At 43.0% G+C, this 24,886-nt stretch overlaps 1 protein-coding gene across 1 annotated transcript in view; it reads left to right on the top strand.

Annotated features, from left to right (window-relative positions):
* The window catches only part of LOC124145701 (xanthine dehydrogenase/oxidase-like), a 65,243-nt gene extending 41,462 nt beyond the window's left edge, over nucleotides 1-23,781 (top strand). The window contains exons 22-36 of the mRNA XM_048401233.1: nucleotides 355-424; nucleotides 1,239-1,326; nucleotides 4,117-4,203; nucleotides 5,181-5,372; nucleotides 6,722-6,867; nucleotides 8,722-8,809; nucleotides 10,658-10,753; nucleotides 12,016-12,144; nucleotides 13,134-13,208; nucleotides 14,234-14,286; nucleotides 15,222-15,336; nucleotides 16,681-16,767; nucleotides 18,173-18,340; nucleotides 19,689-19,856; nucleotides 21,379-23,781. Of these exons, the coding sequence (XP_048257190.1) occupies nucleotides 355-424; nucleotides 1,239-1,326; nucleotides 4,117-4,203; nucleotides 5,181-5,372; nucleotides 6,722-6,867; nucleotides 8,722-8,809; nucleotides 10,658-10,753; nucleotides 12,016-12,144; nucleotides 13,134-13,208; nucleotides 14,234-14,286; nucleotides 15,222-15,336; nucleotides 16,681-16,767; nucleotides 18,173-18,340; nucleotides 19,689-19,856; nucleotides 21,379-21,429 (1,613 nt within the window). The 3' untranslated portion in view covers nucleotides 21,430-23,781. The remainder of the gene's footprint in view (nucleotides 1-354; nucleotides 425-1,238; nucleotides 1,327-4,116; nucleotides 4,204-5,180; nucleotides 5,373-6,721; nucleotides 6,868-8,721; nucleotides 8,810-10,657; nucleotides 10,754-12,015; nucleotides 12,145-13,133; nucleotides 13,209-14,233; nucleotides 14,287-15,221; nucleotides 15,337-16,680; nucleotides 16,768-18,172; nucleotides 18,341-19,688; nucleotides 19,857-21,378) is intronic.
* Nucleotides 23,782-24,886: the final 1,105 nt, after the last annotated feature.

Below are 24,886 nucleotides of genomic sequence, written 5' to 3'. Positions count from 1 at the left end.
TAACAACGTGCCCCGACGGCGTGGAGCGTTCCTCATCATATCTGGATCGTCCAGACCCTTGAGATCCGGGGTAGAAAAGGTCTTCAGCAACCCATGCTTGCCGTAAAAGGCGACTATGATTGTCGTAAGAGGCGACTGGTCAGGCTCGGGTGGTCAGGCTCGGTGACTTGGTTGATGCATGTCATCGATCCAAATTGCTGGTTCGATGCTCATGATGTCAATCACTGGATTGTCTCAATCACTGAGTTTCCAGATTCGATTATTTACAGACCACCGTCATATAGCTGGAATTTGCTGAGTGCGGCGTTAAACAACAAACAAACAAAAACTGTAAATGCTGGTAATTATTTTCAGGTGGTGGTTTTGGAGGGAAGGAAAGCATCACGTCATTTGTAGCGCTCCCTGTTGCTGTGGCCGCTGCTAAGTATGTAACAATGCTTACTTATTAGAACATAGACCCGTGAAGATCCGGGGTAGAATAGGTCTTCAGCAACACATTCTTGCCGTGAAAAGCGACTATGCTTGTCGTAAGAGAGATCAGGTGGTCAGGCTCGCTGCCTTGGTTGATGCATGTCATTGTATCCCAATTGCATGAATCGATGCTCATGATGTCAATCATTGGATTGTCTGGTCCAGACTCGATTATTTGCAAACCGTCATAACGACCGCATCTGTGGTCTAGTGGTAGAGCGTCCGCCGGGAGAGCGGAAGGTCCGGGGTTCCATCCCCAGCCGCATTATACCAAAAGACGTTAAAAGATTATACTTGTTGTTACCCTGTCTGGCGCTCGGCATTAAGGGGCTAAAACAAGGACTGGTCGGCTCGGCGTCAGCATACTGTGCCTGAGTGGGGTATTCTGGTTAAACTGCGGTACGAAATCTCAGTGGGATAGCACTATAAATCGTCATCAGTCCGTACTAGTACAAGCAGCCACACACACACACACACACACACACACACACACCCACACACACACACACAAACACCCACACCTCACAGACCGTCAAAAAGCTGGAACATTGCTGGGTGTAGCGTGAAACAACCAACTGGTCGTGGTAAATAATTATATAAGGTGGTTCACAGCTCACAGACATTGACAACTCTGGTATAGCCGGGATAGGGTACGTATTCTGACCCGGAATCCCCATACGTGGACACCCACTGATGTCAAGTGTTAAGCTAACGTTTGTTCAAAGACTATGCTGTGGTTCTTATAGTGACCATTTTCTTTGTTGCAGAGTCAACCGTCCAGTGAGGTGCATGTTGGACAGAGATGAAGACATGGTACTCACAGGAGGGAGACATGCCTTCCTTGCCCGGTATAAGGTACGACATGTTTTGTCTATCATCATTGTGGGTGCACATACTTGGCGGCCATCTTGACATTGGCGGCCATCTTGAATTTTTGCACATTTGTCAATAGTCAAAAACGTTCAGTAGTTGTGGATATCTTTTTAGAAACATGATATGGCTATGGTACTCACAGGAGGGAGACATGCCTTCTTTGCCCGGTATAAGGTACAACATGTTTTGTCTTTCATCATTGTGGGTGCACGTATGAAAAAATATGAGTGAGTGAGTATGGTTTTACGCCGCTTTTAGCAATATTCCAGCAATATCACGGCGGGGGACACCAGAAATGGGCTTTACACATTGTACCCATGTCGGGAATCGAACCCGGGTCTATGGCGTGACGAGCGAACGCTTTAACCACTAAGCTACCCGACCGCCCCTGGAAAAATATGAATTGTTGTGACATTGTTTCAAGTGAGGCATGTTCAACAATGGTCACATTTCTTCAACTGTATAGTGAGTGAGTGAATGAGTGAGTATGGTTGTACGCCGCTTTTAGCAATATTAGAGCAATATCACCGCGGGGGACACCAGAAATGGGCTTCACACATTGTACCCATGTCGGGAATCGAACCCGGGTCTTCGGCGTGACGAGCGAACGCTTTAACCACTAGGGTACCCGACCGCCCCTGGAAAAATATGAATTGTTGTGACATTGTTTCAAGTGAGGCATGTTCAACAATGGTCACTTTTCTTCAACTGTATAGTGAGTGAGTGAGTGAGTATGGTTTTACGCCGCTTTTAGCAATATACCAGCAATATCACGGCGGGGGACACCAGAAATGGGCTTCACACATTGTACCAATGTCGGGAATCGAACCCGGCTCTTCGGCGTGACGAGGGAACGCTTAAACCATCAGGCTACCCGACCGCCCCTTCAACTGTATAATTTGTCCTTGCTAATATCTATAACTGTAAAATTGTGTCAATGAAAGAAATGACTCTTTCTGGTATTGGAATAACATAATGTAGCTGGGCGTGGCGTCGTTCCACAGATGACATCCCTTACCTTGTCAGCTTGCTGACGGGGTTAACCTCTTTGGTCATGTGGACAAGGCGTCCGACCTTGGATCAGAAGGTCCGTGGATCGAATCCCATCACACCACTACACACACCCCTCCTTGCATTTCAAAGTGGTGTTTCTAAAAGGCAAAGAAAGAGTGCCCAATGCACATTCTAATAGTAAGAATCAACTCAAATGAGAATTCGGCGGTTACAATGTGTTACTTTACCTTCGTTTGTTTGTTTGTTGTTTAACGCCGCACTCAGCAATATTCAAGCTATATGACGGCGGTCTGTAAATAATAGAGTCTGGACCAGACAATCCAGTGACTGACACCGTGAGCATCGACGCACGAAATTGGATACGATCACATGCATCAACCAAGTCAGCGGGCCTGACCACCCGATCCCGTTAATTAGTCGCCTCTTACGACAAGCATAGTCGCCTTTAACGGAAAGCATGGGTTGCTGAAGACCTATTCTACCCCTGATCTTCACGGATCGATTCCAGAGGGCAAACAAGAATGCCCAATGCTCATTCTAATCGTAAGAATCAACTCAAACAAGGATTCATTGGTTGTAATGTGTGACTTTACTGTTGATATAACCCCTGTTGCTGACATAAGCCTCCGTGGTCTATTGATAGAGCGCAAGGTCGGGGAATTCCATCCCCGACAACGTCAAACCAAAAGACGTTAAAAATGGCTCTTGTTGTTACCCTGCCTGCCTTTCGGCATTAAGGGTCTAAACAAGGACTGGTCAGCTGGGAGTCAGTGCACTGTGTCTGAGTGAGGAATTCATGTTAAATTGTGGCATCGTACACACACCACATCGCTATATATAAGTGAAATATTCTTGAACGTGACGTTAAACCCCTTTTCATCTCAACTACCTCACCTTTAAGCGTAAGGTCGATTTTTTATCCCTTGACTGTGAAAAACGATGTTACTTCTTGTTACCCTGCCTGGTGGCTGGCATTTTAGAGGATAAAATAAGTACTGATAGGCTCGGAGACGGTTTATTGTGTCTTAGTGGGGTATCCATGCATGGTATCTCGGGCAAGCACAATAAAACCGCCATACGGCCGGACTCGCACTACGAGCCACATACACACACATGCATAGACGTAGAGTATAAGTTCAATAATATTGAATGCGGCATTAAATTATGGGGTTACATTTTGGCTGGACTAACGAGTCCATGCATAGTCCAATCAAAATCGCGCACCGAAATCGAAATCCGGTTCGTAAACTGTCGTGCAGATTTCGGTCGATTGCAGGATTTGCAAAGCATATGCAACGCCAACTCGTTGTCAGCAGATATTTTTCCAAACCTTTTCACGTTTTGAATCAAGGTGCCCACTTGATTTGATGCATTTCGCGATGTAAGACCCGTTTTATCACAATATAGATCTTGATCATTGATCAGATCATCCTGACTGGGCGCCACCATTTTGTGTGAAGCAAACGCAAGTGATACGAGAGGTGGAATCTGATTGGTCCATAGGAGAGGCTTAGAAGGAACATAACTGGCACTAGCCACTGGTGGCGCTACGATCGAGCCCAGTAATTCCTGCCTAGTTTGGCAAGGGTGGAAACTGGACTTTTAAAGTCAGTTAACCCTCTTGCCTCGGGAAGATGTAAACCCACTGCACCTCACACTCCTGGCGGTGGTCGGTAACCTTAAGGCAAACAGTAGTGTGAATGATATAAAACTAATAATACTGATGCAATTACTGAATGGTTGTTTCATTGTGTTTAGGCAGGATTCAGCTCCGCGGGTCGCCTGCAAGCCCTGGACGTGAAGCTGTACGCCAACAGTGGGTGCACGCTGGATCTCACAGTAGGGGTACGTATGCATGTGAGGGGCGACCCTTGGGGAGCGTTTGTCAAACACATGAAGCTTCGAACAGTTTTTATCCAAATATGTATAATAAAGAAACAACGTGCATTTGGGCATTCTTGTTTGCCCTCTGGAGTCGACCCGTGAAGTTCCGGGTTAGAATAGGTCTTCAGCAACCCATGCTTGCCGTAAAAGGCGACTATGCTTGTCGTAAAACGCGACTAACGGGATCGGGTGGTCAGGCTCGCTGACTTGTTTGATGCATGTCATCGATCCCGATTGCGTGGATCGATGCTCATGATGTCAATCACTGGATTGTCTTGTTCAGATTGTCTGGTCATATAGCTGGCATAATGCTGGCATATCATCATGTCTCAATGGTGTGGATGGATGCTCATGGTGTCAATCACTGGGTTGTCTGGTCCAGACTCGATTATTTACAGATCGCCGTCATATAGCTGGAATATTGCTGAGTGCGTCGCTAAACAATTTAGCAAACTAATTATGAAAACTTTCAGTGGCTGCAATGGCCTGGTACAGCTGGCTATTTGTGCATTAATCTACCCGATCATTAGTCTTCCCACTCACCAGGGCATAATCACTTCCTCGGACCAATTTTCTGAGTGAGTTGGGTTTAACGCAGCTTTTAACAGTATTCCAGTTATATCACGGCGTGTTAGCTTAACGTGGGAGGAAAGCCCGAAGTGAGGCAATTCAGTCGTTTACCACTTTGGTTGAAACCCACGAGCACGGGTATGGCGCCGACAAACCTCGAAGAAAATCGGGGTGAACCAGGAATCAAACTGAAAATCATACGTTTGTGATGTGCCCAAGTGACGCACTCTGCACAGCAATTTTGGGTCCTTAGAACACTGGGCCACCCGTGACCCCCGTTTTTATCATACAATTTCTTTGTTGTGGACTGTTATCCTACAATAGCATCATACTTCATCTGTGAATCAATTTTGTGTTTTTTCAACTAGGTTTTAACACGTGCAGTGTTGACCGTTGAAAACGCTTACAACGTGCCCAACATCCGGGTCGTGGGGTACAAGTGCAAGACCAATATCCCAACGGCCACTGCTTTCAGAGGGTTCGGGAGTCCACAGGCTATGCTGGTCAGCGAGACATTGATGGATGCTGTTGCTGATGTCGTCGGTAAAGAACAGCATGAGGTATATCATATAACATCCTTTCTCTTATCATCGTTAGGGGTCAGTGAAGTAGCCCAGTGATGGGACGAAGATCCTGGTTCTATTCCCAACATTGCTTCAAAACGCGAAACCCTTTCGGTATTCCTTCGATCGTTCCACTGATGTCATATATATTTAATATCATGACATTAAACTTTACTCACTCACCCAATCCCACACTACATTAATATAGAATGAGTTAAACATACTTTATCATATTGTCAAGTTCCAAGAGTTTCATAAGGTACCTACATATATGTGTGCCTGTGGAGGCTCTTGTTTTCGAGGGGGGCACGGGTGGCCAAGTCGTCTAAGGAGCCACGATTCGCTGTGAAGAGTTGCGTCCCTTGGGCACGCCAGAAACCTATAATTGTGGGTTCGAATCCCGGTTCGCCCCAATTATGTTTCTAGGTTCGTCAGCACTATACCCGTGCTCGTGGGTTTCACCGAAGTGGTAAACGTCTTAGACCTGCATTACTTCGGGCTTTCCTCCTACATTAAGCTGACACGCCGCGATATAACTGGAATACTGTTAAAAGTGGCGTTAAACCCAACTCACTCACTCACTCTTTCCCTCGAGTGTTTTCGTGTCGTAAACATCATATATTTGAAATGAATTTCATTGTATTATGATAGCCAATTCCTAATGTGTGATGTTTACGATACGAAAACACACGAGGGGAATAATGTATTTATCATTTAATGTCACTCTTAAAATAAGTTAAGTTTAAAACATAGTTCCCTTTATTTGTATCCACAAGACACCGTGTTTGTCCGGGTTAGAACTTCAGAAACCCATGCTTGTCGTACAATGCGTCAGGACAATTGATCGTTCAAGAAGACGGTATTTAGTCTCTTTTGTATTTACTTATTATCACTGTTACCGTGTATGCTTCCCGTGAAGATCCGGGTTATAATTGGTCTTGCAACAACCAATGATTGTCGTAAGAGGCGACACACAGGATCCGGTGTTCAGACTCGCTGACAACTAATCCGGACTCCCTGTTTGTTCTAAGGTCTGTCCTGCCATGTGATATTAGACCCGTAAAGATCCAGGGTGGAATAGGTCTTCAGCAACCCATACTTGCCGTAAAAGGCGACAATGCTTGTCGTTAAAGGCGACCAACCAACAGGATCGGATGGTCAGGCTCGCTGACTTGGTTGGTGCATGTCATCGATCCAAAGTGCGTTGATTGATGCTCATGATATTAATCACTGGGTTGTCTGGTCCAGACTCGATTATTTACAGACGCCGTCTTATAGCTGGGCTATTGTTGAGTGTGGCGTTACACAATAAACAAACAGTTGGCCCAGTTCACTTGTTCCTGTAGGTACGGCACATTAACTTGTACCATGAAGGGGATCTGACGTACTATGGGCAGGAGGTGAAGGGGGCCAACATACGAAAGCTGTGGGAGGATTGTATGGTGCAGTCTCAGTACACGAGAAGGGAGAAGGAGGTGGAGGACTTCAACAAGTGAGTCAAAACTTTCTGTACTGGTTTACAAAGCTTGATAAGCTTATTTCCTGGGCACATTACTCCGGTCTTAACATATGAAGATCTCCGTAGTGACACTTTGTATCACAATTGGAACATTGTGTACGGAAATATGAAACTTGATCTCTTCATGGCAACCTGTTCATGTCCACATCTGACTGTTCCATGACTTGTGATCTCAGTGTCGTAACAGTTATTCCAATAGTTTACCGTTGAATACGTCTTCAGCAATCCATGCTGCCGTTAAGGGCGACTATGCTTGTCGTAGGAGGCGACTTACGGGGTTGTGTGGTCAGGCTCGCTGACTTGGTTGATGCATGTCATCGTATCCCAATTGTGTGGATCGATTCTCATGATGTCAATTAGTGGATTGTCTGGTCCAGACTCGATTTTTGTACAGATCGCCGTCATATAGCTGGCATATAGCTGAGCGTTGAACAACAATGAAAGAAACTGTGCGCCCCCAGACGTTGAATGTCCTTGACATCTTGGTACCCTGACGTGGTAAATGTCTGAGACCTGCATCACAGTTCGCTGACTCGTCATAATATGACTGCAATTCTGTTCAAAGCGATGTAACGCCCAATGCACACACCCACTCGCTCTTGGTACGCTGTCTTGTACCCCACCAGTGTACCTACCCTTTTCCTCGTTTTTCCTGATCTGTTGGTAGCCCGTTTTACCAGATCTATGGAATACCTGACTTTGACCTGTAATACCTGTCGTTTCGATGACATTTGGTATCCGGCTTTTCCCCCTGATCTATGCTTGTGAGTACCCTGACCTGAGGGCACTTTGACTTTTCCATGACCAGTGGATACCCTGACGAATGTGTCCATGACCTGTGGATACCCTGACGAATGTGTCCATGACCTATGGATACCCTGCGAAATGTGTCCATGACCTGTGGATACCCTGACGAATGTGTTCGTGACCTGTGGATACCCTGACGAATGTGTCAATGACCTGTGGATACCCTGACGAATGTCTCCATGACCTGTGGATACCCTGACGAATATGTACGTGACCTGTGGATACCCTGACGAATGTGTCCATGACCCGTGGATACCCTAACGAATGTTTAAATGACCCGTGGATACCCTAACGAATGTGTCCATGACCTGTGGATACCCTGACGAATGTGTCCATGACCCGTGGACACCCTAACGAATGTTTAAATGACCCGTGGATACCCTAACGAATGTGTCCATGACCTGTGGATACCCTGACGAATGTGTCCATGACCCGTGGACACCCTAACGAATGTTTAAATGACCCGTGGATATCCTAACGAATGTTTTAATGACCCATGGATATCCTGAGGAATGCGTAGATGACCAGAAGGCACCCTGACCTTTCTATTACCAGTCACTGTGGATATCCTGAGGAATGTGTCAATGACCTAAGGATACCCTGACATTTCCATTACCAGTCACTGTGGATATCATGAGGAATATGTCCATGACCTGTGGGCACCCTGACTTTTCTCTTACCACTCACTGTAGATGTGTGAATGTGTCCATGGCCTATGGGTACGCTGACTTTTCCATAACTAACGGATACTCTGACGAATGTGTCAATGACCTGTGGCTACCCTGACATTCCTCTAGCCTGATGGTACCTTTATATTTATGAACTGTAGAAATCGTGGCGGTACCTGACCCGCTGGTACGCTGGCCTCTATCCTGTTAGGCCTTCACGTGGCCTCTATAGCGATACTTGTTATTTTACAGTACACACTGTCTAGTGTTATTCGTATGATTCCAATTCAGAATCAATTCATTTCAACAAGATAAAACTAACTTTCTCTATGTAAATGCACGTGTATTTCAGGGCTCATCGATGGAAGAAGAGGGGGATTGCTTTAATACCAACAAAATACGCCCTTTCCTATCCGAAGCCTACTAATTTCTTCAATCAGGTAAGTCACACATGTTATATTTAGTATGTAACTGAGTTTCGTCTGACCATTTGATGGCATTATATTTTGTACATTTTGCACTTACATTAACCGATGATTCACATCTTTTCATTTTCTGTTTTCTGTAAAAGAAGAATGGTTACATGATATCGTTGGTTTAGTTGATGCATAATTATTGCTGTCATATCCAAATACACAGTTTAAAACACTAAACAACGTATGAAACGGTTCGGACGGATAAACAATACACAAGGTATGGGAAACTACACAGAGTTTACTATGCAACACTACACAGAGTATGCAGATGGATTCGTCTCCTCGAGATCTTTCAAGTGATATAAAACATGTTCTTGTAGCTCCCTTCCTTCTGTGTGGTCAAGTTCGGACTCCTGGCCATTCCGAAGTTGTCCCGCCCTGCCTTCAGTACTACAAAAAATATGAAACACTACACGAAGTGTGAAATGTTTCACTATATATGAAACACTTCACAGTATGAAACGTTTCACAAAATATGACACACTACACAAAGTAAGAAACACTACACTGAGCATACTATGGCACACTTCACAAAGTATGCAATTCTACACAAAGTGTGAATAGCTTCTCAAAATATGAAACACTACACAAAATATTAATCACACCACTATATGAAACGCTTCACAAAATATGAATCACAACACAGTATGAAACGTTTCACAAAATATGAATCACACCACTATATGAAACGCTTTATAAAATATGAATCACTATACAGTATGAAATGTTTCACAAAATATGAATCACTACACAGTATGAATGTTTCACAAAATATGGAACACAACACAGTATGAAATGTTTCACAAAATATGAAACACAACACAGTATGAAACGTTTTATAAAATATGAATCACTACACAGTATGAAACATTGAAATATGACACACTACACAAAGTAACACTACACTGAGCATACAATGGAACACTTCACAAAGTATGCAATTCTACACAAAGTTTGTAAAGCTTCAAAAAATATGAAACACTACACAAAATATTAATCACAACACAGTATGAAATGTTTCACAAAATATGAATCACAACACAGTCTGAAACATTGAAATCTGACACACTTCACAAAGTAGCACTACACTGAGCGTACAATGGAACACTACACAAAGTATGCAATTCTACGCAAAGTGTGAAAAGCTTCACAAAATATAAAACACTACACAAAATATGAATCACTACACAGTATGAATGTTTCACATATTGAAACACAACACAGTATGAAACGTTTCACAAAATATGAATCACAACACAGTATGAAATGTTTCACAAAATATAACACACTACACAAAGTAACACTACATTGAGCATACAATGGAACACTACACAAAGTATGCAATTCTACACAAAGTGTGAAAAGCTTCACAAAATATGAAACGTTTCACAAAACATGAATCACAACACAGTATGAAATGTTTCACAAAATATGAAACACTACACAAGTATGAAATGTTTCCCTCAATATGACACACTACACAAAGTAACACTACATTGAGCATACAATGGAACACTTCACAAAGTATGCAATTCTACACAAAGTGTGAAAAGCTTCACAAAATATTAAACGTTTCACCAAATATGAATCACTACGCAGTATGAAATGTTTCACAAAATATGAAACACTACACAAAGTAAGAAACACTAGCGTATACTGTGGAACACTACACAAAATATGAAACATGACACAAATACACTCGGAATGATCACTGCATTCATATGTAATATACGAGATCACATAAGAATTGCTTTTATGATATTTGCTTTGAACTTGGATAGTTGATTCTTCAGGAGATGTGTTTTGTTGTAGGCATGTGCTCTTGTTACGGCCTACATGGACGGGTCAGTGCTGGTGGCCCACTGTGGGACAGAGATGGGACAGGGACTTCACACAAAGATGATACAGGTACATGTATTTAAGAAAGAAACGACGAGTGGGTGTTGTTTATCGCACAATAAAACACTGCAGGGAGAATAAAATAAAATGTTGGTCGTAATAGAAAATCGATCGGTGGTCCGGCTTGGTGTCTTAGCGTGTCATCGTACCCCGGCGGTGGCGTGGATCAAGCTCTTGATATCGAGTTTATCTGTTCAAGACCCAATTATTTACAGGGCGACGTCATTTAGTCGGGATATCTCTGAGTGGGGTGTACAACATAACGAAACAACGGATCGTTTCTTCTGCATATTATTGATAGTTAAAACCATGGACATTGTTTAACATTCAGATTTGTTACGTTGTACATGCAACGGCACCTCATGTTGATATCGACATAGGGTTTAAATACACAATAGTAGCTATAAATAAAAATAATAATAATGATAATAATAAGTGCATTTATAATGCGCCAGATTCCATTCACCGAGTGGATGCTCATAGCGCTACACTATTATTAGCCCGGTCAATGGATCAGTGAGCACTCGATTGTCACTCTCAGCTCCCTGGGGAGTATACAACCCTGCCTGTGAGGCGCTAGAAGGTTAAAAGCCACATTACCATCTCATCCTACCGGGTACCCACTCACTGCTGAGTGAACAGAGGCACATTACGAACAAAGTCACTTGCCCAAGGAGACACCATATGTGGTATATGTGCTTCAGGGTGGGGCAGAACCGAAGCCCTAGACACTCTCAGGAGTCCGCTGAACGTGGTCACCCATCCAACTACTCTCCCAGACCGAAGTTGCTTAGCTTCACCTTATTTGGGATCTGTGCGCTGTGCACAGGACCACGTGCCTATGCATGCGGGTGATGAACGCCGTGGAGAGAAAGTTCAGCATTTATCCCCAGCACTCGTTGCTTGTGCTTACAAAATGCTTCAGCAACCCATGCTTGACGTAAAAAAGCGACTATGATTGTCGTAAGACTTACGGGATCGGGTGGTCAGGCTCGCTGACTTGGTTGATGCATGTCACCGTATCCCAATTGCGTGGATCGATGCTCATGATGTCAATCACTGGATTGTCTGGTCCAGACTTGATTACTTACAGACCGCCGTCATATTGGTGGAATATTTGCTGAGTGTGGCATTAAACAACAAACAAAGTTAATAATAAGAACCAAGAGTGTGACGATGAAATGTTTTATAAGAGATATCATTTTAATTATTGAGTTCTGTAACGCTGTTCACATGTAAGAGGCGCCATTATAACTTTTTTTGTGTTTTAGGTCGCCAGTCGAGCCCTTGGGATCCCAGCCTCGCAAGTGTACATCAACGACACGTGCACGGACAAAATCCACATGACCTGTCCAACAGCAGCTAGTACGGGTTCGGACCTCAACGGTGGAGCCGTGCAGGTTGTACCCCCTCAGACTCACAGAGAAGAATAAATAATTAGAAAATTTTCGGTCCTTCGTGAATCAATGGTGTAAGGGACGAAGGACTTCAAGCATTCACTCACGAAGGACAGACAAACTTTATTCGAAATTTCTAAGAAAATAAAACGCATATTGGTTTTCAATAGACTCTGCCTGGGATATATACACGGTTTAATAAGCAGTACGTTGGACATGGAAGATGGCAGAGTGAAACTGGTCCTCAAAAGTTAACAGACATCTTTGCATGCATCTCAAGCACAAGCCTACACTTGCTGTATTCAATCCTTATAAAGTGTCGTGTATTCATGTTCTGCTACCAACTAAATGCCTATTATCAATGGCACAACTGAGATACTGACCCATGGTGTTCCGGGTTAGAGTGGGTCTTCATGATCAGCTGGTTGTTTGGTTAGTTGTTGTTTAACGCCGCACTCATCAATATTCCTGCTATATGGCGGCGGTTTGTAAATAATCGAGTCTGGACCAAACAATCCAGTTATTGACATCATGAGCATCGATCCACGCAATTGGGATACGATGACATGCATCAAGCAAGTCAGCGAGCCTGACCACCCGGTCCCGTTAGTCGCCTCTTACGACAAGCATTGTCACCTTTTACGGCAAGCATGGGTTGCTGAAGACCTATTCTATCCCGGACCTTCACGGGTCCATGATCAGCTCCCATGCTTGATGTAAGAGTCGAGTAACGGGATCGAGTGGGTCATCCTCACTGACTCATCCTCAGTGCATGGATCGATGATCAAGATGTCAATCACTGTATTGTCTGGTCCAGACTCGATTATTTACAGACCACCGTCATATAACAGGAATACTGCTGAGGACGGCGTTAAACAACAAACAAACAAACGTATAACTGTGTTAAGCGACATTGAATCAAATGAATTACGAAATATTATAACAGTCCACAGATATTTAACACGTTTCACAAGGGGTTCAATGTTTAACAGAACGCTTGTGAGATCCTGGCGAAGCGACTCTCCCCCTACAGAAAAGCGAAACCAGAAGGAACCTTTAAGGACTGGGTGAGAATATAGTCATGCTACATGTAGGAAATATGTCAAAAACATTATATATCAATTAAGTGAGTGAGTGAGTTGGGTTTAACGTCGCTTTTAACAGTATTCCAGTTACATCGCGGCGTGTCAGCTTAATGTGGGAGGAAAGCCCGAAGTGATGCAGGTCTCAGACGTTTACCATTTCGGTGAAACCCACGAGCACGGGTATGGTGCTGAAAAACCTAGAAACATATTCGGGGCGAACCGGGATTCGAACTCACAATAATAGGTTTCTGGCGTGCCCAAGGGACGCAACTCTGCGAATAGCGAATCGTGGCGCCTCAGACGACTGGGCCGCCCGTGCCCCCAGAGTATTTGGAAGTATCCATTTGTTTGCTGATGATTGAGAAAGTGTTTATATATATAATGATGATGATGACTTTAACAGATGTAAATATACCGTTATAGGCATTTTTGAACAGAAATAATCGCAATTGTACGCCGAAAGACAATACATATTTGGCTCCTTCAAAATAGAAACAGCTGAAATATACTGATAGTTACAAGGGCAGATGTCTTCGGCGTGATGAGCGAACGCTTTAACCACCAGGCTACCCGACCGCCCCCTTTCATCTTTAGCCACCACAAACATGGGTGTATACTTTCTTGTGCCTAGCAGTTTATATTGACCAATAAGAAGGACTACTTATGCTGTGTCTTGTCCATGATCAGCTCCCATGCTTGCTGTAAGAGTCGAGTAACGGGATCGAGTGGGTCATCCTCACTGACTCATCCTCAGTGCATGGGTGTATACTTTCTTGTGCCTAGCAGTTTATATTGACCAATAAGAAGGACTACTTATGCTGTGTCTGGTGTCTTGACCAGTCCGTGGGCCTCGAGGTGTTATTTGAGTTCAATATCAACGGGTTGTGTTAGTGCTGAGGACAAGGTTTCAAAAGTAATCACTAACGAGTCTATCAAAGTGGTAGAACCTTTACATGTTTCTGTGTGTGGTACTTGTGTTGACGTAAGTGTCTCAACATGATTTACAGGTCAACACAGCCTACTTTGACAGAGTCCACCTCTCAGCGGCAGGATATCATAGGTACGATTGTTTAAGTGAGTGGGTGAGTGAGTGAATATGGTTTTACGCCGCTTTTAGCAATATTCCAGCAATATCACGGCGGGCGATTGTTTACGAATTGACTTCAATATATATTTGGAGTTTATATATGGATATAAACGTGTAAATCGGGATTTCAAAAGACTCCACGTTTCAACATGTGTTTCCTTTATACTCCCATAAAATAATAATAATAAAAGCATCGTGAAGTCAATTCGTAAATATACATACGTCAACAATAAAATCTTCACAGACTGCTTATTTACTCATTAACAGCAGAATGGTTTCAATAATGCATTACAAGCCCTCAGCATTCTATTATCAGCCAATCAGGAAAGAGTAGTTTTTCATGGGCTGTTCACCAATCGAATGCCGCGGTATCAATTTATATATTTACATGCAAATCAAAAGAAGAAAGGACCACCTGATTCTTTCTTATTGCCATAGTTAATCTGTTATGCCATATCAGCAAGATACATTTGGTGACAAATAGAATTTCAGTTCAATTATTGTTGGTCTGGCTCATGGTAACATTAGTTGGAATGCAACTGATTAATTCATATCTGATTAAGTATATCTTATCAAGGTACGGACCCGTGAAGATCCGGGGTACAATAGGTCTTCAGCAACCCATGCTTGCCGTAAAAGGCGACAATGCTTGTCGTAAAAGGCGACTAACGGGATCGGGTGGTCAGGCTCGCTGACTTGGTCGATGCATGTCATCGATCCCAATTCCGTGGATCGATGCTCACGATATAAATCACTGGAATGTCTGGCCCAGACCCGATTATTTACTGACCACCGTCATATAGCTGGATTATTGCTGAGTGCGGCGTTAAACAACAAACAAACAAACCAAATATCAAGGTGCCAGAACAGTAGGGGATAAAGTTTATTTTAATTTGGCTTTGATTCAGAACTGAAGGGCTGGACCACGATCCTGTAACAAACAAGGGGAGAATGTTCAACTACTTCACGTGTGGCGTGGCCTGCTCGGAGGTCGAGATAGACTGTCTCACCGGCGATCACCAGGTGAGTCTGAACAGTATTGCAGTCACGCCACATTTGAATTTGACCTTCTTCCTGTGGCAAGGGAGGTAACTGAGTTTAAAAGTCCAGTTTCACCCTTGCAGAACTCGGCTGAAATTATGGAGTTTGGCTGGACTAACGAGTCTATTCATAGTCCAATCACAATCGTGTAACGAAATAGACATCCGGTTCGTAAACAACATGGGTTTCAACGTGCAGATTTCGGTCGTCGGCAGGATTTGCCAATCATGTGTACCGCCAACTGGGCGTCGACAGATATTTTGAATTATTTTTCGGGTTTATTATGAAGCAGCTCGCGTGATTTGATGCACTTCGCGAAGTAAGACCTATTTTATTACAATTGTAGATCTTGATTATCGATCAGATCGTCATGACTGGGCGCCACCATTTTGTTTGAAGCAAATGAGCGAGTGAGTATGGTTTTACGCCGCTTTTAGCAATATTCAAGCAATATCACGGCGTTTTCGTCATGACGAGGGAACGCTTTAACCACTAGGCTATCCGACCGCCCTGAAGCAAATGAAAGTGATATGAGACATGGATTCTGATTGTCGGAATGTCAGCCTAGTTCGGCAAGGGTGGAAACTAGACTTTGATAGTCGGTTAACTCCTTTGCCTGAGAAAAAAAATATGCTATAATAAATTTTGTATTTTAATTGAAATTAATCAACATCTAGATCTCCACATCTATAGTTTCTTTAAGGTCGATGTTGATTAAAACATACACGCGGATACATATATGATGGTTCTGTAAATTCCGGATGTATCGAAGTCGTGTATGTCGAAAGATATCCAATAAATGAGTTGATATTGAAATCTTTGTTCTTGATGACAACGAATAATATCAACATTTCTGAAAAAGAACAATTAAAATAATTTTTACAAACAAAACGGGTGGTCAGGCTCGCATACTTGGTTGATGCATTTTATTGATCCCAATTGCGTGGATCGAAGCTCATGATATTAATCACTGGATTGTCTGGTCCAGACTCGATTATTTACAGACCGCCGTCATATAGCTGGAATATTGCTGAGTGCGGCGTTAAACAACAAACCATCCAACCACTCAACCAACGGGGCACACAGAAATATATGATTGTGGTTTCGAATCCCGGTTCGCCCCAATTATGTTTCTAGGTTTGTCAGCACCATACCTGTGCTCGTGGGTTTCACCGAAGTGGTAAACGTCTTAGACCTGCATCACTTCGGGCTTTCCTCCAACATTTAACTGACACGCCGTGATATAACTGGAATACTGTTAAAAGCGGCGTTAAACCCAACTCACTCACTCACTATAATTAACGTGGCTGTGATAAATGATTTCAGGTTCTACAAACTGACATAGTTATGGACGTTGGCAAAAGTTTGAATCCTGCAATAGACATCGGGCAAATAGAGGGCGCGTTCATGCAAGTGAGTTGATGCAGTTCCCTGGTTCCAGGATCTGGTAGGCACAACGTGTGTGTTTGTTGTTTCATCAACAATATTCAAGCTATATATATGATAACGAATCGAGATGAATCACCGACTGATGTTATTGAGTACGACAGTTGGGGTACGTTGTCCTGTCATCAACCAAGTCACCGAGTCTGTCCTCCCGATCAATTCCGTCTCCTCTAACGTCCATGTGTTCCTGGACCCGTGAAGATCCGGGGTAGAATAGGTCTTCAGCAACCAATGCTTGCGTAAAAGGCGATTATGCTTGTAAGAGGCGACTAACGGGATCAGGTGGTCAGGCTCGCTGTTTTGGTTGATGTATGACATCGTATCCCAATTGCGTAGATCATGATGTCAATCACTGGATTGTCTGGTCCATACTTGATTATTTACAGACCTCCGTCAAAAAGCAGGCATATTGCTTAGTGCGGCGTTGAAGAACAAACAACAATAGCATTGGTTGCTGAGGCTCAGTTTTGAACCGCAACCCCCACGGGTTCCCAATTACGTGGCATCTTACGACCAACAATGGGGTTCTGGGGACACATTCTACCCGTGGAGTGTGGCTGATTGTATGTCCTCCTAACCGGAGCTTAAATCGTTGCTCATTCCATCAACCACTGCAGTTCTCGGTCCAGATTTAGTTGTTCACAGGCATCCCTGGTATAGCTGGAATAGCCGATATATGCATATACCTTATCAGCAACACTCTAACAATCAAGACCTGCCATTTATATATAATTGCCATTCTGTGCAAACATTCCATATTATATAGTGGTTGCTATTAGGCTTAGTCGTTACGTGTACCTGGCTGAAACATTGCCTAGTGAACGGGTGGTCCAATGAAAGGCGACGCAATTCGCTGTGCCAAGTTCCGTGCCAGAATTCTGTGATCAGGGGTTCGAGTCCCCTTTGCGTTTTGATACTTTTTTCTAAGTTTACAAGCACCAGACTCGTTCTCGCGGGTTTCACTTATGTGGTAAACGTCTACGACCGGCACGACATCAGACCTTCCTCCTAACGTCAAGCTGACACACCGTTACATAACTGAAATACTATTCAAAGCATCGATTCCCAAGCATCTCATGCATCGAATGTGTGAAGCCCATTTCTGTTGTCCCACGCCGTGATATTCTTGGAATATTGCCAAAAGTGGCATAAAACCACTCACTCACTCACTCACTCACTCACTCACTCACTCACTCACTCACTCACTCACTCGGCTGTTCAAAGCATCAATAAAACCAACTGGCTGACTGAATGTTAACTCACCCTTAAGTAAATGTATGTTTTTCTAAAAATTGTCAGAGTATCAGCTGCTGCGCATTTGCTGTCGAAAGGCCTACCAACATCCTCTTTCTCTAATTCTACATTGTTCCAGGGCTATGGCCTGTACTGCCTAGAACAACACAAGACGAATCCTTCGGGTTCTATTCTCACAAGAGGTCCGGGGACATACAAGATTCCTGGTTTCAGAAACATCCCAGTCAAGCTCAACGTGACGCTGCTCAAGGACAGCGTCAACCCCCGTGCAGTGTACTCATCAAAGGTCAGATTCTTGAGGGAAATGGGGGCACGGGTGGCCCAGTCGTCTGAGGCACCACGATTCGCTATTCATCTAAGGCACCGCGACTGGCTGTACAGAGTTGCGTCCCTTGGGCACGCCAGAAACCTATGACTGTAGGTTCGAATCCCGCGTCGCCCCGATTATGTTTCTAATTTTTTCAGCACCATACCCGTGCTCGTGGGTTTCACCAAAGTGGTAAACGTCTGAGACCTGCATCACTTCGGGCTTTCCTCCCACATGAAGCTGACACGCCGCGATATAACTGGAATACTGTTAAAAGCGGCGTTAAACCCAAGTCACTCACTCACTTTTGAGGGAAATATTTTCGACTTACAGAGATATAGCAAATCATGCTGTCACCACCATTCCCGTGCTCATGAGATTCACCGAATGTGTAAAACTCGCCGCCGTCACATAACTGGAATGTTAAACAATAAACACGCACAACAAAAACACGAAACAAATGTGTCATGATATCAATGTTTGTGTTTTTGCAATGTAATAACAATGAGTTTTTAGTAAAGGAAACTAATTGCTGGCTCATGGGCCACATGGTGTAAAATTTGAGTTTTTTTTCAAACAAATTAATGTCGATGTTTTTTCAGCAGGAAGTACCAGTGAAAACCCAAATGTACTCTCACACTTTCACTTTTACTCTCACCTTTTCAATGGGGACAGGCAAAAACACTGTGGAGTATTTCTGTAAATGATGCCATGGTCCAAATTACTACCCGAAACTCATAGCAATGATGTCTGGAAAGATCCGGGCAAGATTAAGTCTTCAGCAACCCATTCTTGCCGTAAAAGGCGACTGTGATTGTCGTAAGAATCGACTAACGGGATCGGGTGGTCAGGCTCCCTGACTTGGTTGATGCATGTCATCGTATTCCAATTGATTGGATTGATGCTCATAATGTCAATCAATGGATTGTCTGGTCCAGACTCGATTATTTACAGACCGCAGTCATATATCTGTAAGAGTGGTAGAGCGTCCGCCCGGAGAGTGGAGTGGAAGGTCCGGGGCTCGATCCCCGGCCGCGTCATACCAAAAGACGTTAAAAGATGATACTTGTTGTTACCCTGTCTGGCGCTCGACATTAAGGGGCTAAAAAAGGACTGGTCGGCTCGGAGTCAGTATACTGTGTCTGAGTGGTGTATTCATGTTAAACTGCGGCATGGTATCTCAGTGGGCTAGCACTATAAATCGGCAAGTACAAGCAGCCACACACACATACACACACGTGCTTGCACGTCGCTATATAAGTGCAATAATCTTGGACGCGACATTAAACCCAATTTCACCTTATCTCATTATATCTGTGATTGTCAGGGTATAGGTGAGCCGCCGCTATTTCTGGCCTCGTCGGTGTTCTTCGCCATGAAGAACGCCATCAAGTCTGCAAGACTGGACGCGGGGGAGAGCCGGGCCTTCCAACTGGACAGTCCAGCCACGCCAGAAAAAATCAGGATGGCGTGTAAGGATAGGTTTACTAAACAGGTGAGAGTACTACGCATATAATCATCGCTCCGTCATGATCCGTGAGAATCAGGGTCAGAATAGGTCTTCAGCAACCCATGCTTGCCGTAAAAGGCGACTATGCTTGTCGTAAAAGGCGACTTACGGGATCGGGTGGTCAAGGCTCGCTGACTTGGTTGATGCATGTCATCGTATCCCAATTGCATGGATCGATTATCATGATGTCAATCACTGGATTTTCTAGTCCGGACTCGATTATTTACAGACCGCCGTCATATAGGTGGAATATTGCTGAGTGCGGCGTACTTTAAACAAGAAACAAACAAACCTCGCTCCGTCAAACAGAATAGAACAAAACGTTATATACGTCAATACAAGTATTGAATATGCCATGCAACGTGTGTACTAATACAGGTTGATGCAGTCTTCAGTTTGTTTTCATAGATAGAAATTTGGCTTGTCGAAGCTGTTTGTCACGAAAGACCGGTATTTTTACACTTGTCACAGCACAACAATTTTCATAAATGGCGTATTTTTCATTTGATCATCTTCACATTGTTACGTGTCGACTTCCAAATAAAAAACAAAAAATAAAAAGTTAACCCAAAAATCTCTACGCAAAAGAATTCAGTGTGAAAAAAAGAAGAAGAAGAACTGCTATACAATCTACAATTGTGTATGGCAGTACACATCAGAGTGGCAGTACAAATAACAATTACTATGGCAGTATAAAATACAATAGCAGTGGTAATAATCAAATATCGGTGATAATAATATTCACCAACAGTGGTCAAGTTTCCAAAACAGACCTTGGCTGGATATTCAGGGTGAAAACAATGATCTTCACACAACCGCTGGTGTTGATGTAATGTGAGATGAGAGAGCCCCGATTTTGCCCACTTATATAGTCCAATTACCTTCTAGAAAGTTCCATACCATGCAGGATTAGTCTATAGTTAACCATTGCCAAAACACAATGCTTTGAACTTCTGCTGAATCTCAACAGAAACAATGCAATTCACTACTACTACTACTACTACTACTACTACTACTACTACTACTACTACTACTACTACTACTAAAGTTCCATTTGGTGTTTGGGCTGCCTGTAGATGGGGTAAGGGCCCTGAGTGGATGAGGAGCCTAACCAGCCTAACTGTGTTCCAGGATCTCAAGAACCCTCGTTGCTGCATGTATATATTTTAATATGTAAAGTAAAGAGATAATTAAACATACCATGTAATCAAGAGGGGCGGTCGGGTAGCCTAGTGGTTAAAGCGTTCGCTCGTCACGCCGAAGACCCGGGTTCGATTCCCGACATGGGTACAATGTGTGAAGCCCATTTCTGGTGTCCCCCGCCGTGATATTGCTGGAATATTGCTAAAAGCGGACTCACTGTAATCAAGAAACAAGCTCCAACTTTGCCTGCAAGATTATATTCAAACATGAATTTGTACTGGTGCACATGTGATATTCATATTTGGCAAAGATCATATTTGTCCTGATAAACTGTTCTCACTTCTTCGTCTTTATATGATGCTAGTTTCCTGCTGCGGATGAGGGCAGTTACAAGCCGTGGTACGTGGAGCTGTAACCATGGAGATGATGGACTATCGTTGATGTCATGTGTGTCGACATTGTGTCTTCTACAAGGATATACAGAGACGGACGTTAATAAAACAAGAAGAGAAAATCATCTATAACCCCGCCCTTTTCAATATGTGCATAAAATCACAAACAGCATGTCATATACCTGATCATAATAATCATAACAAATCATAATCCTGATTGGTTTGTGTGTGTCGTCCAAGGACGTAAATGAGCAATGATACTTTTCAATAGACAGAGCTTTTCACTCGTAGCAAGGTTAGACAATGTCACGTGTTGATTCCAAAGATGAAACGTAAAAGTTAACCCAGATATCAGTACATACAGAACTATATTGTCAGTAAATATATAAATCAGTAAATAACAACACAAGATCAGTGAATATTTAGCAATTTTTATTGACACCCACAGGACCGGGTTTACAATCATAAAAGGCAACACCATGGGTCAAATATGTGACTGCAGCAACATACGTCAAGCCTTCTTGTACAAGTCAGTACCATGACAAATGACAAGAATTTGTCACAGCCGACTGTCCTCAATGACGTATTTGCTCCTTTCTTGAATCTAGGAAACAATGTTGGGAGCAGACAGAACATTCCGTGAATCCAGATAGGTGTCTCGTCCGCACTGAGCAAATAGATACCATCACCAATGACAAGAATTTGTCACAGCCGACTGTCCACAATGAAGTACTTGCTCCTTTCTTGAATCTAGGAACCAATGTTGGAAGCAGGCTGTTAGAATGTAAACTTAAGTTACTGTGTATTGATATTTTATGGACGTTTTATTGGCACTATTATATGCTTTATACATGTATGTTAACCGGAAATGATGTTTGCCCCTGATGTTTGAATATATGTGTCTGTTGACATTCATGCATTGTCGATGTCAGACATGTGTACGGCTCTGTGAATAAATCTTTTATCCAACGAGAGTAGTTGAAGCCGCTATCAAACAGAAGGTTAGAAGTATGGCGAATTCAACACAGGCAGAACATTCGGTGAGTCCAGATAGGTGTCTCGTCCGCGCTGAGCAAATGATAAGTCACATCGTGGAAGGCCCCTTCATATATCGTACAGCCAGGCCTCCATAAGGAGCTTGTATGATGTAGTAAGTCCCACAAATGCTTCGGCAACTGTAAACAAACTCCTCATTGCAGAGCTCTCTATACAAAGGGGTAACGAAGGTGTCCAGCCCTTTGACAGATCGTGGCCTGGAAACAACTAAGGGAGGTCACTCCAAATCACAAGCCCTTCCATTAGCTGGAACAGAAATAAACCCACAACATAAACAGACACATAACGATATACTATTTTCTAACCACTTAATCCAGAACAACATAGTAAAGTAATTATTTATAAATAATTCCCGAATTGCTGCTCATAAACACTGTTAACACTGCTTTGTTTATAAAGACTGCATCAACCAAGTCACCAAACCTGACGACCCAATCCGGTCTGCTTTCAAAACAGGTATAGGTTGCTGGGGACCTATTTTAACCTGGAATGCCAAGAGGATTTGATGACATTTGATCTGCTTACGAAGTTTCACCAAGACATATTGAATGGTCCGGAAACGATCCATACACTCTTTTGAACCAGCTTGTTGAAATAAAAAAAGAAATAAAAAAATGTCCTTAATAGCGAAAACACCAGTTCAGTGCATGTCTGATGTGCATGCAAAATGTCATAAGGTAAAGTTGAACGGTTTGTGAGATTTGCTCCGGACCTAGCCCGTGTCTCTGTCCCCTACAAAACTGCATGTGGGAGGAAAATGTGCATTCAATTATACACAATAAGTCATATATCAACCTCATTATATCAGATCTTACTGCTCGCTTGCGATACACAAAGATATGAGAACATCCCTCCACAGATCATGTCAGAACGACCTTCCGCGAACTTTGACCGACCAATGAAATGATTAACAGGAAGTCGACATTGGCCAATCACATAGCAGTTTTCAGGATCTGAGCACAAGTTCAAAATGACGGCTTCCATTCCAGGCTACGCTTTGAAATATATTTTGACTAAATTCTCGATTCAAAATTTTAAAACGGTTTAGAAAACTGGAAAGTCTAACAGGTGGCCGAGATGGCATGGCAGTACTTTCCATGGGTTATGGAAGCCTCTTCCGTGACAAATGTTGGAAACATCCCTTTCGTCCGGAATGCCCCGCGTGGCAACCTTTTCGAGGTTGCACGACATGACCTGTGACGGGATGTCCTCATATTTCTTTGTAGCGGTATATATCAACACATCGTACGAATACAGTATGTTAACGCTGCAATAACTTGTAAATGACAAATTAGTTTCAATAAAACAATTTGATGTTACTAGTTATTTCACTGTCCTTTGATGATAGCATTTAGTAGAAAATATGATTGCATTACTTTGTCTATGGACAGCACCACTGAAGTATTGCCGACGTGACGCAAAACATTTATCATTCAAACTTAGCTTCCACAAGAAATATCGCTTCTGTAAGATCAAGTGATATCTCTCATGTAAAACATGTCTCGCTGCAGACCATTTTGATGTCATCGGTTACCAGTACGATACAATCAAATAATATCACTAATGTTTCTGCTACTGAACTATTCACTCACTCACTCTTCACAATGTTCCAAGCAGTGTCACACTTGCATAAAACATGGAAAACTCTGGTTGTCGGTGAGTAAAGATGTTATTGCCGTTTGTAAACGGTGAAATTTCTATGTTTTTTTTATTATAATACATATCTGGACAGATTGAGTGACAAATGTTGCGTACGGTGTTTCGACGTTGCAATGAATAATATCATGGTGAAAGGTTATGAGCGAATGTTAAAAGTGGAGTGAGTGAGTGAGTGAGTGAGTGAGTGAGTGAGTGAGTGAGTGAGTATGTATGGTTTTACGCCGCTTTTAGCAATATTCCAGCAATATCACCGCGGGGGACACCAGAAATGGGCGTTAAAAGTGGAAGTGTTAAATCAGAGTCAGATTATAAATAAGTAGACCTGAATGATATATCGCTCACTGAATGATTGCACATAATATATATAAAAAAACAGTGCAATATTATTTTTGTTATAATGCATGCTCATTAATACTGGGCTTAACCGTCTGAAATGTCAAACGCATGAAGTCAGAAAAATCAGGACTTGACAAATTGTCTCGATGCTTAATCTGTAGGGCAATAAAGAGTGTTATAAAAATCAGAAGTTGGATCTTTTCTTATCCGTTCACATCATGACACCTTGACAAATTCCTCCAGGCTGTGCACGTCGACTAATCTCGTGATTATGGGAAGTGGATGAACGACGCCGGTAGCATATTTACGACAGCCTATACATAATGGAGGACTCTTTTAACCAGTGACTGAAAACATGAGCAACGACCCATGTACGATGACACATAATCAGCCACCTGTTCCTCATTTTCGTCGGCTCCCTGCAGGTCT

The sequence above is a fragment of the Haliotis rufescens genome, unplaced genomic scaffold (genome assembly GCF_023055435.1).
Source record: "Haliotis rufescens isolate VD_foot unplaced genomic scaffold, xgHalRufe1.0.p SCAF_21, whole genome shotgun sequence".
Lineage (NCBI taxonomy): Eukaryota > Metazoa > Mollusca > Gastropoda > Lepetellida > Haliotidae > Haliotis > Haliotis rufescens.
The sequence above is the reverse complement of the archived record's forward strand: the minus strand, read 5'-3'. Positions and strand labels throughout refer to the sequence as shown.